Raw genomic sequence first — 17,478 nt, 5'->3', positions numbered from 1 at the left:
GGCTTTGCACTAATAATCTTAAGGACTAGAATAACTTTTTGTCTTACGCATGATGATATTTTTCAAGGTGATGGTTGATAGACTAAGACAAAAATAATTGATATGACTGCTAAACTATTATTCTACCTATTGACTTGTTAAAAATGGTCACTAGACAGCACTAAGATATTTTTAACTCATATCTTAGAAGCAACTTAAAAATAAACCCATGGAGCTGAAGAGATGGCTCAGTGATTTAGAACACTTGATGCTTTTGCAGAGGACCTGAGTTTAGTTCCCAGCACTCACATGGCAATTCACAGCCATCTGTAACCCCAGTTCCAGGGAATACAGTGCCCTCTTTTTGACCTCAAGGACAGAGGCATGCACATAGTACACATATACACAGGGAAAACATTCATACACATAACTTAGAAAATAGCTTAAAATCCAAAATTATAAGCAAGTATCACAGTCACAGAAACATTTTAAGTAATGAGAACTGGCAAAATTTGATTATTTACTGAGGTAAATAATCTTTAAAGAATCTGGTTTTTTTTTCTAGTCAAGAGAATAAACATTCATTTTTGTAAACTAATACTTACCCAGTGGTATCATCTTATGTAGTAAAATATTTAGTCTTTTGAAGAACACAGAAAGATCCTGTTGATACCCAAAAAAGTCAGTTATTCAGATAAGGTTATTGATACTGAGATTTACCACACTTGGTTTCCTGCTATACTAAAAGAAACATTTTTATAGGAAGATAGGACTAGAAAAGGTCTGTGTCACAGTGGAAGCATGTCTAGGGAAGTTAGGCAACTTTCCATGATTGCATAAGCAGGAGGCTTAGAGCCAAGCTGAGTTTAGGACCCAAGTTTTCTAATTCCCTGTTCTTCCTCTTCCTCCTCCTTTCTTCTTTGTTCTTTCTTCTCTCCCCATGTAACTCTGGCCTGGAACTCATTATGTAGTTCCTACTTCCTTTGAACTCACAAAAGATCTGCCAACTTTCTCCCATACTGGTCTTACTGGTTTTGATTTTCTTTATAGTCTAGATTTTCATTTTTACAGAAAATAAGAAAGACAGATCTTACTTTTGAAATCAATTATGCTGTATCCTCATAACATCCAACTATGTGTTTGATATTAATAGAACAGATAATAATGGTGTTTTATAGATAGAAAACAGAATCAGAAACTAATTTGTGTAAGATTATGCAGCTCTTTAGCATCAAAGGAAGGCTGGCAGCTGTAGCACTGTTCTGTTGCATTGTCTCTGAAAATCATGTTTACACATCATTGTAAGTAAGGATGAGCATTGTCTTCCAGTTCCTTCTGAAGCTCATTGATTGTAATCATGTATGTAACATTTGTCACTAGTCAGTCTGAAGTTCTCTTAGGTAAAGCAGGGCTGACTATTTGAATTGTTTCTTTAAAAATGGCTTGTTTTTGGATGTAGGATTATATGGAACACTTTCCAAGTTAATTCAGATACAGCTCTAGTAATCCCTTTGTTTCTCCCCAGAGTTGCTTCAGATTGCTGGAATTAGCCCACATGGCAACGCCCTAGGAGCGTCTATGCAGCAGCAGGTTAACCAGCAAATGCCTCAGGAAAAACGAGGAGGCGAAGTATTGGACTCTTCTCATGATGACATAAAACTTGAAAAAAGTAATATTTTGCTGCTTGGACCAACTGGGTCAGGTAAATACATTTTTGGAAACTTTATTACTCATTTGTTAAAAATACAGAATGATACCTGGTAACTATAGTGAATTCTGCCTCGTAGGCCTGCTATAAGCAAAGCAGTTGAGAGGCTGATGCTAGAGGATTGCCACAAGTGTGAGGCCAGCTTGGTTTGCAGTATGAGAACCTGTCTCGCAAAACAAAATCTTAGATTGTTTTGGCTGCATTGTTAGTGTTCACTGTTTAGACCTAAAACTGACTTGGAGATATTGGTGTGGCCCTTTGGTCTAATTCCTAACTCTTTAATTAATATATTAATTATATCAATCTCTAAATTGGAACATTAAAATTAATAAGATCTGAATATAGTAGAGAACAGATATAAGAGTTAATGTTTCAAGTTTCATTACATACTTAAGCTTATTTTTGTAGAAAAATTGTAAGATAGTGTATGTTTTAGTTACTATTTTTGTAGAACAATTGTAAGACAGTGTATGTTTTAGTTACTGTTTTTGTTTGTAGGTAAAACTCTGCTGGCACAAACTTTAGCTAAATGCCTTGATGTTCCTTTTGCTATCTGTGACTGCACGACTTTGACTCAGGCTGGATATGTAGGTGAAGATATTGAATCTGTGATCGCCAAATTGCTCCAAGATGCCAATTACAATGTAGAGAAAGCACAACAAGGTATGTTGTGACTGTAGCTTATCGAAGAGTCTTTAGAAAGCAGTTTAATATTAAGGAGTAGTATAATTCTCATTTTGAATCAAGGGCTAACTAATATTTCTAATTATTGGAAAGTACCCGATATTACACTTTCTCATATACTTGTCTACTTTGTCTTATGGCTGCAAAGATAGCTTGTAGGGTGAAATCAGGCTGTTATTATCCTTTCAGGTCTTAATATTCCCATCAGCTTTCTTATTCTTACTCCTCGTGTTGTGGGGTGACCACAGCATGAAGAACTGTATTACAGGGTTGCAGAATCAGGAAGGTTGAGAACAATTGCTCTAAGACAAGGCTATAGGTGACAGACAGGTCATTGAGATGGCTCAGCAGACAGTAGCACTTGCCAGCAAGCCTGATGACCTGAGTTCAATCCTCAAACCCACATAGTGGAAGGAGAGAACCAACTCTGCAAGCTGTCTCCTGACCACCACACATGCTATGATACATGTGTTCCCATATACATGCGCACATACATCTCCACACTAAATAAATAAATGTGTATTTCAGGATAAAGGTAGGGAAGAATAGACTGAAGATTTACTAGTTCTGGTAAATGACTCATGCCTACATGCTGCATCTTATCTTCCCAAGGAAAAAGTAATTGAATTCATTCTTAGTTATATAGATAAGAGACTAACATTTTGCTTATCATTCTCTAATTATATGCTATAGAATTCCGTAATAGTTACATGAGAAGATGAATGAGAAAGATAGTAGTATATTCAAGCCTTTGCATGTTAAGTGTAAAAAAATTGACTAACTTTGCTTTGTAGCTATCCGGTCTTTTAAAGCTAAGACTGTCTTGTGCCTTTCTTTTTCATATTGTAAATAGAATCCTCCTTAAATTGTAGGAATTGTCTTTCTGGATGAAGTAGATAAGATTGGCAGTGTGCCAGGCATTCATCAGTTACGGGATGTAGGTGGAGAAGGCGTTCAGCAAGTAAGCAGTTGAATATTTTGTTCAAGCCCACTAAAAGGAAGGGAATACATCAACTTCCCAAGTATTGTACGTTTGGTTTCACATTCAACTAGATTTTGTTTTATTTTTCCCGCCCTAAACTTCATATACCACTTTGTTTACTTAATGTGGGTTTTTGAGACAAGGTCCGTGTAGTCCAGGCTGCCCTTGAATTTGCAGCAGTATTCTTGTTTCATTCTGCTGAATGCTGGGATTACAGGCATGTGCCACCAAGCTTTACATGCCATTTAAAGTAGGTCAGATCCTAAAAAGACGTTATTAATGATTTTAAATAAGAAAGTCCATTGGGGCTGGAGATATGGCTCAGTGGTTAAGAGCACTGACTGCTCTTCCAGAGGACCCAGGTTCAATTCCCAGCAACCACATGGCAGCTCACAGCTGTCTGAAGATCCAGTTGCAGGGGATCTCACACATTCACACCAATGCACATAAAGTAAAGTAAAATAAACCATAAAAAAAGAAAGTCCATTTCTTAGGAAATTTAAAATATTTTACTCTTTGTTTTAGTTTTAGTTTTATATTTCAAAGGTCCTCTTAAAGATTTCTAGAAGACTAAAGACTAGACATGAACCATCCATGTTTCTTAATCTTCCTTTTTATGATTAGTATAAAAGCTGAGATACAGCTCAGTGGTAAAAGACTTGCCTTGTATGCTCAAGGACCTGGATTCAGTTCCTAGCACCAAAAGAAACAGAGGGAAGGAGAGACAACAGAAAAGAAAGCGGGTTTGTTGACACACATCTGTAATCTTTGTGCCTTTATGGAACAGGAAGGAGGATCAGGAGTTCGGTGTCAGCATTGTCTACATGCAAGCTTGAGATGAACTCAATGACACTCTGTCTCAAAAAGAAGATGGTATAAAATAATATTTCATTTCTTGTAGAATCATAATTAAAGTCACAGTGATCTATTGGCCACCTTGATAAGCTTAATCTCTCATGGCAGTTAGCTGTGACAAACCAAATTTTTTGACAGACACGGAATTATCAAATATCGTGGATAATTTTTTATGAAGCCATCTCAAAATAGACTCACAAAGTTGACTATAGAATTAAGTTAGAATTTGGGCTGGAAAGATGGCTCAGAAGTTAAGAGTACTGACTGCTCTTCCAGAGGTTCTGAGTTCAAATTCCAGCAACCAGATGATGGCTCAAAATCATCTCTAATAGGATCTGATACCCTCTTCTGACTTACAGGCAAACATGTAGGCAGAACACTGTATGCATAATAAATAAATATAAATCTTTCTGTCTATGATCTAGAACTTGCCGTCAATAACAAAATTTTAAAAGTGACACTAAATTTTTACAAGTCTAAATTTAATCTTTATCCCAAATCAGGAAAAAAAATTGGGAGTGAGTTCCAGGACTGGCTCCATGGCTACTGAGAAACCTTGTCTCAAAAAACAAAACAAAGCAAAACCAGAAACAAAAAAAAAAAGAATTAAGTTAGAATTAAAGAATTTATGTGAAAGATCTACTGTTTCATTTTTTAATATTTGTCCTGTTTTATTACCTGTCTGTATTAAGAGTTTACCATCAAGCTAGGTATGGTGGCTCTTGCCTGTAATCCAGCACTTGGAGAGACTGAGGCAAGAGGATCACTGTTTGAGACCAGCCTGGGCTACAGTGACATGAGGATGGGGGTTGGGATGGGGAAAGGAAGGCTTTACCATCAAACTCAACTTCCTTAGATGATTGTTTCCTGAATTGCAATTCATTCGTGAAGTACCAAAGTGATAAGTGCAGTTGATCTTTATTTTGGTTTTTATTTTATTTTATAAATGTGGGAGTTTTTGTTATGTATGCTCATTGGCCATAAACATGTATTATTTTCCCCCATTGAATCCTATTCTTGATGTATAATAATGTCTTTATGATAATGCTATAATTCATTCATCATCAGGGTTTATTGAAACTTCTAGAAGGCACAATAGTCAATGTCCCAGAAAAAAACTCTCGAAAACTACGTGGAGAAACAGTTCAAGTTGATACAACAAATGTTCTGTTTGTGGCATCTGGTGCTTTCAATGGCTTAGATAGAATCATCAGCAGGAGGAAAAATGAAAAAGTAAGTATTTCTGAGCTTTTCCTTTGAAATTCTGCATGAGGTGGTAAAGTTTCACAGGACAGACACTAGCTTCAGTCCTCGTGTCTACTGGTTAATAGTCATTGGATTCTTAGAAAGTTCTAATGTATATCCCTAGTGGTTTGAATTTATAGTAGTAAGTAATAAGGTTCCCAAATACTTATGAATTAGCTATGCGTGATGGTGCTGGCTTTTTATCCGGTACTTGGGAAGCCAAAGCAGGAAGATCATTGTGGTTTTAAGGCAAGCCTGATCTACTCAGTAAATTCTGGATCAGCCTAGATGATATAGTGGGACCCTGTCTCAATGAGTTTAATTTTATATTTTGTCTAAGGAGTATCATACAATTTGAGATTAGCTGCAGGAAGAACAAATGAACTAGGGCCCTGTGAACTGCTTGTCTCATTGCCCATGTAGTTTATCATAAATCACCACTGGTTTTTCCAAATAGAAAGAAGAACTTAGAGGGAGTAAGAAGTGTTGCGGGAGGTCCTTCTGCTCCTCCAGCCTATAGCCGCTGAGATACCAGCCCATTGGGGCATGGTCTCTCTCCCTTTAAAAAAGCGGCTATAGGCTGGAGGAGCGGAAGGACTTGATTGTGATTTACTGAGTTCTATTGATGTTTCTTATAAAACTTTCTTATACGCCATGATTTTAATGGGGCTTGGATTTCAGGGTGTACATCTAGCACCAAGTAGTCAATGGGTTACAGTAAAATGCCATGGTAATGTGGTGGATGGCAAAGAACCCAGAACATACCTGTGTTGTGTTTTTATGCTTTTGTGTTTTATCTAGTAGCTACCAGCACTCTACATAACATTCCTAAGTGAGTGTATTGTAGATGCGCTTTCTAACAGTTGCTTTAAGTTGTCTTTGAACTCTTACTGTGCTAGTTTTTTTTTAAGTTATAAACCAATTGGCCCATTCGCTCAGGCTTCGTATTAGCTCTTATAACTTATATTAGTCCGTTATTCCTAGTATATGTTAACCACATGGCTCAATACCTTTTTCAGTAAGGCAAGTCACATCCTGCTTCTTCAGTGTCTAGACAGGACTGGGGAGGAATGGGCTTTCTCCTTCCCAGAATTCTCCTGTTCCTGTGCTAGTTTTAAGTAGTGGTTGCATAGCCTACACTCTTGTCACAGGTACTGAGTTATGTAATCAGTTCTCATTCAGCATGGATACAGTTAGGTTCTTATTTTAGCCAATTTATTTCTTGTTGTTTAATTCTACTTAAGTTAACAGAGGATCCTTTATTTCCTTTGTGTGTGAGAAACATTGTGTTGATGGAAATTTCTGTCCCACCTGGTCCCAAATCGTTCAGTCCCAAGTAAACACACAAAAGGTTATATTAATTATAAACTGTTTGGCTTATTGCCCAGGCTTATTATTAACTAGTTTTTACTCATATCTATGTTTAACCATGTGGCTTGGTACCTTTTCTCAATAAGGCATACTTTTGCTTCCTCTGAGTCTGGCTGGTAACTATGTCTGGCTATTGACTGCGTCTCTGTGTCCCAGAATTCTCCTAGTCTGGTTACCCAGCCGGTACTTTCTGCCTAGCTACTGGCCAAACAGTGTTTTATTAAGCCAATATGAGTGACAGATCTTGACAGTGTATAAGAGCATTATCCCACAGCAACATAGTAGCAGATAAGCTTGTATTTGAGTGTCTGTAACTAAAGGCAGGGACCTTGTAATATTAATAGTAGTGCTTCTTCAGACTTCCAAAAAGGATTTGATGGTAGACAGATGCAGAATTAAATGCAATGTTAAAATTGATTCTTTAACATGTCAAAAGAGGATTTGCCACATAATTTTAACCTATTGGAATTTAGGTTATTTCATTTAGCTGTGAATTTAATGGGAAATTTAAGACCTGACTTTGCTACTTAGAGAAGCAAGCCTTGGTCAAAGCACTTAACCTCTGTGGCCCTGTTTCATATGGGCTTATAGACATAAATCACGTTCGTAACATCTGTCTAAGGCTTATAATCTCTATCATTTCTTGGATAGTATCTTGGATTTGGGACACCATCTAATCTGGGAAAGGGCAGAAGGGCTGCAGCTGCTGCGGACCTTGCTAATCGAAGTGGAGAATCTAATACTCATCAAGACATTGAAGAAAAAGATCGGTTACTCCGTCATGTGGAAGCCAGAGATCTCATTGAATTTGGCATGATACCTGAGTTTGTGGGACGGTTACCTGTGGTGGTTCCTCTACATAGCCTAGATGAGAAGACACTTGTACAAATACTCACAGAGCCACGTAATGCAGTTATTCCTCAATATCAGGCCTTATTCAGCATGGATAAGGTAAGGTTTTAATTTTTCCTTTATGTTTTTTAGTATTACAATTCTATTACAATAGCCCAATATATTAAGAGAGCCTTGCTCATCTGGAATAGCAGCCGGTTCTTCATTTAGTATAGATGTAGGAAGGCACAGTGTGTTACATCCAGCATTTGAGAGTTAGAGTTGTTTTTATTTTTCTGAATTAAATGACCATTGAAGCATAAAATACAAAAAAATAGAAAAGTGTCAGTCTAGCTCAGCCTCTGCAGGCCACGTGTACAGAATTGTCCTTATAGAGTTGCAGTTTACGGACTATGTATATATTGTTCTATGTTTTGCCTAAGTAAATTAATTAGTTCTTACATCCAAACACGGAGGTCACTCTAGCCAGCTTATCCAGCCAGATTAAAAATATTTTGAACTTTATGAACTTAGCATTTCTAAATAGAAGTTTTCTGTCCATTTCCATGTAAGCATGTTACCACTGAGCTCCAGTGCAGCCCAAGGAACAAACTTGTAACTCATAATAGTGTTACTACTACCATAGGTTAATTTATTAGGTACAATTTAATGAGGGTGACATTCTATGGTTTTTGGTTTGTTTCTTTTGGTGGGGTTTGGTTTGCTGTTTTTTGAGATAGGGCATCTCTGTATAACTGCCCTGTCTGTCCTCAAACTCACTTTGTAGACCAGGCTGGCCTCAAACTCAGATCTGCCTGATTCTGCCTTCTGAATGTTGGGATTAAAATCATGTGTCACCACTGCTCAGAGAGAATGACATTTTAAAACATCATGAGAAATGACAGACTTGTCTGAAGTTTTGCCTTTTTTTAATGCAGGGTTATAATGTTGCACTTGTTCAAATGTGGTTAGACGGCTGGGGAAATAGCTCAGGGTAGAGGACAAGGCCCTGTCTCCAGTCAGGCTTTATCACTACAGTAAAAAGCAGAAATTGAGGGAGCAGTGACCATTTGTAATGAGGTCGTTAGTGACAGTGATCGTCTAATCTGCAAGGGGTAAGAAGGTCTGTCAGATAGAGACTATACCAGCCTAGCCTCTATCTCTTGCCTCGTTCCTGAATCTCAGTTTCTGGAGCTTGTTTATCTGTGAGTAGTCATTTGTTCTGTCTATTTTATTCAGAGATAAAAATCTCTGAATCTGAAAGATTAATAATGATCAATTATTATGTGACTGTATTAGAAAAATATCGCCAAGGACTAGCTTAAGTTTTCATTTATCTTTCTTTTATCCATCTGTAGTGTGAACTGAATGTTACTGAGGATGCTTTGAAAGCCATAGCTAGATTGGCACTGGAACGAAAAACAGGTGCACGAGGTCTTCGGTCCATAATGGTAAGTTGGAGTTATAAAATTAACAACCCCCCTAGATTATTATTGATTTGATGTTTTGTTTTGCAGTTGCGAGCATGTTTGTGTGTGTGTTTCCCCAGTATGCAGATGCATATGCATGAATGCCAGAAGTTGATGTTAGGTATCTTCCCTTTGGTGGGGTGGGTAGGTGTTGAGACAAGGTCTCACTATGTAGCTTTGACTGTCCTGAAATTCACTTTGTAGACCAGGCAGGCCTCAAACTCACGAAGATGTGCCAGCTTCTCCTCCCAAGTGCTGGGATTAAAGACATGCACCACCATGCCCCTACAGGTGTCTTCCCTAATCACTCACCATTTTCTTTACTGAGAATTGGTTTCTTTGCTGAACCTAGATCTTGCCAACTTGGATAGTGTAGCTGGCCAGCTTGTCTTAGGAATCTGCTTTCTCTGCTTCTCAGGCCCTAAGGTTATAAACAGGCTGCTGCACCCACTCAACTTTTATGTGAGTGTTGGGGATCTGAACTCAGTTCCTTATTTGCAAAGAAGTGCTTTATTCACTGAGATCTCCCCATACCCTTTGTCCAAGTCTTGAGGCTATTAAGCTTTCCTGTTTTTCTTCTGGAAGTAGTATAGAGATCTGCCCTAAAGATTTTTTATTTTTATGATTTTCTTTTGTGGAGGATGGATGGGGTAGTCACAGTTTTTATTTTGCTTCACCTCCCAGAAAAAGGTATTTTATGACTGATAAGTGTGGCTAAATAGTATGAATGTATTTAGCATGCATGAGATACTGGGTTCAATTTTTTGTAAATGTATTTAGCATACATGAAGTAGGACAACACAAACACGTGTGTGTGCACACACTTAATTTGGGCTTGAGATATAGTTCAGTATGCAGAGTGCTTGCTAAAATGCACGAAGGCCTCAGTTGTAGTCCCAGCATCATATAGGTAGATGTGGTGGGTCAAATCTGTAAAGCTCTAATACTCAGGAGGTGAAGGCAGGAGCAGGAGAATCGTGCATTCTCAGTTATATAGTGAGTTCAAGGCCAGAGTATCGTCAATCTCTCGCCTTGTTTCTGAGTCTGTTTGCTTAACTTTCTTGAACTTATCTATGAAATAGGCAGTGGTTCTATTTAGTTATAAAATTCTGATTCTGGGAAGATTAATAAAAGCTGTTATGATATGTGACTGTATTAGGAAAAGATTGCCAAGGACTAGCTGAAGTTTTCATTTATCTTTTATCTCTCTGTAATGTGAACTGAATATTATTGAGGATGCTTTGATTGAATCTAAGCCATTGCTTAGATTGAAACCAGAACATAAAACATGTGCATGAGACTTCCATTGAAATCCCCATTGCAGACACCATGACACAGTCTCAAAAGAGAGAAAATATCAACCCAAAATTGTAAACAAAAAGTACTCTTAAAGCCTTGAAGTTTAAGGTGTTTGCAAACAAGGCCACACACACTATGATTGAAGAAATATAGAAAATATGAATCAGCTGAGTATGGTAGTACATACCTCTTCTAGGACTTGGGGACAGAGGTAGGCAGAGCTCTGTGAATCTGAGGCCAGCATGGTCGATATAATGAGTGGTAAGACAGCCAAGACTAAGTAAAGAAAACCTATCTCAAAAAAAATCATTAGGAGAATGTGAAAAATTCTATAGGGCTTGTTGTAGGTGCATATGGAGAGCAAGGCCTCCCAGGCTGGCCTCAAACTGGCAGCCATGTATGGCCTTGAACTCCTGTGTCTGGGATTACAAATGTGTACTCCCATGTACCACGTCCAGCTTTACTAATAGTCTTTGACCTTTTGAAATCTCCATTTTAGCTCCTCTGCTTCAGTGTGCTATGAGCTGCTTTTAGAGACCCTGGGTAGGACACAGACTTCCTGATACAACTGATTCCTCTTTTTTTTTTTTTAATTTTGAGACAAAGTTTCTCTGTAGCTTTGGTTATCTGTCCCAGAACTAGCTCTTGTAGACCAGGCTGGCCTTGAACTCACAGAGGTCCACCTGCCTCTGCCTCCTGAGCGCAGGGATTATACGCCACCACCATCCCCCAATTCCTATCTTTAAACTTCTCTGTCCTGTTTCTCAGATCTAGATGGATTACATTTCACTGTCTTCTCCCAAAGCAAGTATAGGATTATCTTCCCTGTTAAGAATTTCACTCTTAGCCAGGCGGTGGTGGCGCAAGCCTTTAATCCCAGCACTCGGGAGTCAGAGGCAGGTGGATCTCTGTGAGTTCGAGGTCAGCCTGGTCTACAAGAGCTAGTTCCAGGACAGGAACCAAAAGGCTACGGAGAAACCCTGTCTCGAAAAATCAAAAAAAAAAAAAAATTTCACTCTTGTCACATCTTCGTCTTAGTGTGACTTCAATTGTATAGCTGTGCTTTTACCACAGGCAGTGTGACAGTCTACCCTCTGGTGAGGTCCTGAGGACAGACATAGACACCCAAATTGGAAGAACAGGTTATTTAGTTGACATGCCTGAAAAATTTGATGTGTCAGCAATTCCCTTCACCCCTACCTATAGGAAAAATTAGATTTCTAAAGCCTTCTTAAGGTCTAATGCTATACTGAGGCAAGTGTTCATTTGAATCAGAGTTTGAAGTCAAGAACTTGGTAGAAGTGATTTTAAGATTGACAGAAAAGTAAGGATTATGAGTTGACTGCCTCAGGCATAGGAAAGGCCAGGCATGCTAGGCAGCAGTGAGTCTGAAACTACAGGCTTTGTTTGTGCATGTTGCCTAGGTAGGCAGAACAGTAGGCAGCTGACTTATTTATAAAATGACTTGAATGTAATTAGAAGCTATTTTAATATAACAAATATGAAGGCTTTTACATTGATTAAAGTTGAAATGTTTTGCATACAATTTTCTTCCTAATTTATTACCTTTTTTCCCTTTAGGAAAAGCTGTTACTAGAACCAATGTTTGAAGTTCCTAATTCTGACATTGTATGTGTGGAAGTTGACAAGGAAGTAGTAGAAGGAAAAAAGGAACCAGGATACATTCGGTAAAACATACTCTCAGGCCAGTATAGAGCTAAAAGTTAAGGCCCTTACTGCTTGAGTTTATTGTTCTGTCATTGAAAACCTGGGTAACTTAGTTTTTAAGGAATTAATAATCTCGTGAATTTTCTATAAGAAAAATCTAAAATTATATATAAAGCAATTTTATGAGTCATTTTGAAAAATGATCTTCAAAATTTAGACTCTACCTTTTTTTATGTACTTTATGTACATGCGTGCTTTGTCTGATTTGTACATTTGTGCACCAGAAGAGGGCGTCTGATTCCATGGCACTACAATTATGGTTGTGAGCCACCATGTGGATGCTGCGAATTGAACCCAGACCCGTGGAGGAGCAGCCAGTGCTCTTAAACACTCAGCCAATCCTCCAGCCCCACCTCTCCTTTTTCTACAACAACAGTATACAAAAGAGATATCTATGTTTCTGTGTGTGAAGGGGAATACCTACAATGCCAGCATTTTATCACCATCCACACCATGAATTTGAGGCTAAGTTGGATTTCATCATGAGACACTGTCTCAAAACAAAACCAAGGAGGCAGACGTAGGAAGATCTCTGGGCTTGAGGCCAGCCTGGTCTACAGAATGAGTTCCAAGACAGCCAGGGTTACATAGAGAAATCTTGTCTCAAAAAACAAACAAAAACAAAACAAACCAAAAACCCAAACAAACCAAAAACCTCACTTTGGGTATTTGATGCTAATTTTCTAATTGATGAATGACTTCTTTCATGGCTTGCCCCATGTGTTTATTGTTTGGACACTGCCTAGCCTTGAAGTCACTAAGTAGCTAGGAATAGGCTTGAACTCCTGAGTGCTGAGGTTGCTGGTATGTACCAGCACATTCAGCTCTTTCTTATGGCTTTTACATGACCAAACCTTTGTTCACAAAATTTATTTTCCCTCAGTGTCATACCTGTCGACAGATCTGACCGTTATTGTTTTATGTATTCTAGGAGTCAGCAGACTTTCTCAAATTCTTCAGAGCCATACTTTCTATACTACAGCTGCTCAAAACTGCCCCCAGCACAGAAGCAGTCATACACAACACATAAATGAATTAATATGTCAGTATCCCAGTAAACCCCAGTTTACAAAGCAGACAGTGGGCTGGATTTGGTTCATAAGTTGCAGTGTATTTCCGTACTAGTTTGATTAGAGAAATCAATGAACTCTTTTATGACTTAAATCCCTTATTTTACCACTAAACAATCCTAATATTAAAAATGCTTTTCTTAGCTGTCTTTGAGGACAGCCTGTTGTACCCAGGACAGACTCCAAAGCTACACACAGAGAAACCCTGTCTCGAAAAACAAAAACCAAACAACAAAAAAGTTCTTCTTGTTTTCTGTTTTGAGAGGTTATTTAGCTATGAAGATTAGTTTACTATTCTGAGTCTAGAAATCATATCCACCTCCAATTTGTTGGAAAACAAACATGGTTTTTCATTTCAGGGCTCCATCGAAAGAGTCCTCTGAAGAGGAGTATGACTCTGGAGTTGAGGAGGATGGATGGCCTCGCCAAGCGGATGCTGCAAACAGCTAAGCTGTCAGACTCCTGCCTGTACATACAGCTTTCCCTTGTTTTGTTTAGGGTCATAACAGTTTCTGCAGTCTTGCATTAAAGGCATTGAATCTATCTTGGATATCATACATGGTCAGAAAGCCTTTAAGATAAGAATCCGATCATGTATATTATTGTAACATCACATTGATTTATACAGAAGACAGTACATGGACTTTAATGACACAATGTTTAGAGATAAAAATGTACATTATTTTGGCTCTGTTTTTAAAAATATGCTTTAACAAAATTCTTAGGAATTCTTTTAAGCAACACAGGTGTTGCAATAACTGGATTTTACAATAATGTTACTCTACAAATGAGAAAATAAATTCTTTAAAGTTAAGTATTGGCATTCCATTCTTTAGTATTACTTTTTTCTACCCACATTCTCTGGAAATATTGGAATTTTTATTTTAAAAAAAACTGGACCAGGTAGTTTTCAGATATGGAAAAATACCTTGAAAATCCACATTTTGATGGCATGTCTATTTTCTTACTCTTTTCAGCTAGTGTATGACATTGATTTCCCAACCGATAGCATAAAAAAGATCTATTCTCTTGATAACTTGTCTGGCTTATTTGCCATCTTGAACCATTTTTAGTACCATCAGTGAGTAGATGGAATTGATAGTCTGATTTAAATATTAGAAGAAGAATATAGACAATTAATTATTTAGGTAGCATGCTGTGTCAGCCATGTACCAGACTAAATAAAATGCCTTAATAGTGTACACTTTTTCTAAAGTACTGAATTGGTCTTTTGTCTATAGGTGCTGGATATCTGTTAGTTTTTTGACTGTACAAAAACATAAAGAAAATCTTACGTTTTATCAGTAGTCAGTGTCCTCACTGACATATAGATTATTACTTTGTATTATAGGGCAAAACTAAGACACAGGTATGAGGTAGACTCAAATGAAAATTGCATCTGAGTCCATAATTAAGTATCCTTTATGCTTTTCTTCCAAAATGTTACAAGTTTTTATAACATTCATTCAGTTCAATCTTATTGAAGTTCTTTACATCACAGTATCTGTAAGTATTCATTTTTTTCTTTTTTGGCTTTAGAGTGTTTTCACCAGCTTTTCCCCTAGGAAACACACATTGCACTTAAAGTCTAAATCCCATGAAGACTTGGGTTTTCCATGATATAAGGGATGTGAAGTTCCTTGATATGACAGAGGTAGGATGGGGCCACACATTGAATTTTGCCGATATTTCAGCCTGGTAGCTGCAGTAAGGAACAGATGTCGCTGCTTTCCATAGTAATGGTTCTGGGTCTCATCAAGTCTTTTGTACTATAATTATAATATTCTTCCCTTATAAGCATCACTTCCATTTTTAAGAGTGAAAATTGGCAGTTTCTAAATATATAAAAAAAACTTCCAAAAATGGACTATGAGACAAACACAGCCACATACAATTATGATTTATCCTGGAATTTAGGTTTTGGCACCTGGATAAACAGAAAGATTAATAAAAGCTACTGTGATGCCGAGCAGTGAAGGCAAAGGCAGGTGAATCTCTGAGCTTCTGGCCTGGCTGGTCTACAGAGCGAGTTCCAGGACAGCTGGGCTACACAGAGAAACCCTGTCTCAATAAACCAGCCCCTACTCCATCAAACAGAAGCTACAGTGGTGGTGGACAGTGGTGCGGCAAGCAGCCGGATTTATTTGCCTTTTGGGTTTTTTTTTTTCTCTTTTTTCCCTTTGTTTTGTTTTATTTTGTTTTGAGACAGGGTTTCTCTATGTAGCCTTGGTTGTCCTGGAACTCACTCTTTAGACCAGGCTGGCCTTGATATCTGCCTGCCTCTGCTTCCCAAGTGCTGGGATTAAAGGTATGCACCATTCCCCCCCACCCCCCACTGGTCTTTTGTTTTTGAGGCAGGGTCTTTCTTTTTTATTTTTTTGATTTTCGAGACAGGATTTCTCCGTAGCTTTTTTGGTTCCTGTCCTGGAACTAGCTCTTGTAGACCAGGCTGGCCTCGAACTCACAGAGATCTGCCTGCCTCTGCCTCCCGAGTGCTGGGATTAAAGGCATGCGCCACCACCGCCAGGCTGAGACGGGTCTTTCTACATAGCTCTGAACTATATCAGAAGAGTAAGCTACTTCTTTGTTACTTAAAAGTTAATGGTTAACTTTTTCGAGATTCACTGTACATAGCCACAGGCTGTCCTGGGACGGTGGTGGCGAGTTCAAAGCCAGCCTGAACTACAAAGCGAGTTCCAGGACAGCCAGGCAGTCAGGACTGTTAACAGAGAAACGGGGGCGGGGGTGGGGTTAGAGAGAGAAGGTAATGAAATCCCAAAGCATGACTGAAGGCCTTTACTATGTTTGATGACATCTCAACAGAAGGCATAAAAAGTGGAATACATCAGCGTTGACAGCCTAGTTCACCAGGCAAAATGGTGCAGGAAGTCATTATATTAAAAGTGCCCTGTCCTCCCCTAAATGGCTAGAGAACAGCCCGTGATGTGTCCCCAGAGCTCCATTTGGCGTTCAAGTGTTGTTGACTGCCAGTGTCAGATAGTGAACTGTTCTCTCACACTTGGGCTCCTTCTCCCTGGGTGATGGCAGCAGTGGCAGGAGCAGGTGACTCCACTTTCAAAAAAAAAAAAAATACCTATCACTACTCTGTGTTTTGTTTTTTTTGTTTTTTTGTTTTTTTTTTCGAGACAGGGTTTACTCCAGCTATGGAGCCTGTTCTTGAACTAGCTCCGTAAACCAGGCTGGCCTTTAACTTACAGAGATCCACCTGTCTCTGCCTAAAATTGGAACGATACAGAGATGATTAGCATGGCCCCTTACAAAAAAGAAAAGATGCCCATTTAATATCTCACACCTAGCATCTGGCTTATAACCACTGTTTTTTTTTTTTTTCATTGTTAAGCTTTAACAACCTGGAACCAGGCAGTGGTGGCTCACGCTTTTAATCCCAACATTAGGGAGGCAGAAGCAGATGGTTGGATGCCAGCTTTGTCTACTGAGTGAGTTCCAGGTCAACCAGTGTTTCACAGAGAATCCTTGTCTCAAAAAAATAAAAAGCAAACAACCAAAACCAAACAACCAAAAAACCTGATATGACACCTGTTCGGTTGGAAGCTCCGGCCCCTCTCAGAAAGCCGCGACTCCTTCCCCAAAGCAGTTCAAGACCGTGCCTACAGGATATTTAAACTGCTTTCTCTAGAGGGCGGCCACGTGATTTCTCCCGGTCTTAGCTCTGGGGGCCGGAAAGGTCACCGGGAACGTAACTCCTAGTCTTTGACATCTTAGCCGAAGTCTCACGCTGAGTCCCTGTAGTTCCTCACCCACGACACTATTAAAGGACAGGACGTGTGAGTTCAAGCGAACCAATGTATCGCTGGACGGCGCACTTCCGGGAAGCGCGTGAAGCGAGGAGTGGCGCGTTGTAAAACGTCACTTCCTCCCGGAACTCGCGTAAAGAAGTACACATTACTGTCAGAGCTCGCACAGTTGCGCTACAGACATGGCCCTGCCACCTTTCTTCGCCCAGGGCCGTCAGGGACCGCCGCCCCCGCAGCCACCGCCTTCCGCTCCGTTCGGCTGTCCGCCCCCGCCGCTGCCCTCCCCGGCTTTCCCGCCGCCTCTTCCCCAGCGGCCCGGCCCCTTCCCGGGGGTATCCGCCCCCTTTCTCCAGCCTCCGCTGGCACTGCAGCCCCGCGCTCCGGCCGAGACCTCCCGCGGCGGCGGTAGTGGCGGCAGTGGCGGCAGCGGCTCCTTCTTCCCGGTACCGCCACCGCCGCTGCCGCCACCGCCGCCACCAGT

At 39.5% G+C, this 17,478-nt stretch overlaps 2 protein-coding genes and 1 pseudogene across 2 annotated transcripts in view; all 3 read left to right on the top strand.

Moving 5' to 3' along the window:
- Clpx (caseinolytic mitochondrial matrix peptidase chaperone subunit) overlaps window positions 1-14,040 on the top strand; it is a 41,496-nt gene extending 27,456 nt beyond the window's left edge. Inside the window, exons 7-14 of the mRNA XM_005347764.3 lie at window positions 1,505-1,681; window positions 2,186-2,350; window positions 3,244-3,332; window positions 5,277-5,441; window positions 7,476-7,775; window positions 9,014-9,106; window positions 12,005-12,111; window positions 13,581-14,040. Coding sequence (XP_005347821.1) covers window positions 1,505-1,681; window positions 2,186-2,350; window positions 3,244-3,332; window positions 5,277-5,441; window positions 7,476-7,775; window positions 9,014-9,106; window positions 12,005-12,111; window positions 13,581-13,671 — 1,187 coding nt within the window. The 3' untranslated portion in view covers window positions 13,672-14,040. The remainder of the gene's footprint in view (window positions 1-1,504; window positions 1,682-2,185; window positions 2,351-3,243; window positions 3,333-5,276; window positions 5,442-7,475; window positions 7,776-9,013; window positions 9,107-12,004; window positions 12,112-13,580) is intronic.
- Window positions 14,041-16,435: 2,395 nt separating this feature from the next.
- Window positions 16,436-16,524, top strand: LOC113456097 (annotated as a pseudogene).
- A 632-nt stretch (window positions 16,525-17,156) lies between these two features.
- Window positions 17,157-17,478, top strand: part of Pdcd7 (programmed cell death 7) — a 14,254-nt gene continuing 13,932 nt past the window's right edge. The window contains exon 1 of the mRNA XM_026779223.1: window positions 17,157-17,478. This exon is cut by the window's right edge and continues 622 nt beyond it. Within this exon, the coding sequence (XP_026635024.1) occupies window positions 17,180-17,478 (299 nt within the window). The 5' untranslated portion in view covers window positions 17,157-17,179.

This window comes from Microtus ochrogaster, chromosome 5, assembly GCF_000317375.1.
Source record: "Microtus ochrogaster isolate Prairie Vole_2 chromosome 5, MicOch1.0, whole genome shotgun sequence".
Taxonomy (NCBI): Eukaryota; Metazoa; Chordata; class Mammalia; order Rodentia; family Cricetidae; genus Microtus; species Microtus ochrogaster.
This window is presented reverse-complemented; position numbering and strand designations above follow the sequence as displayed.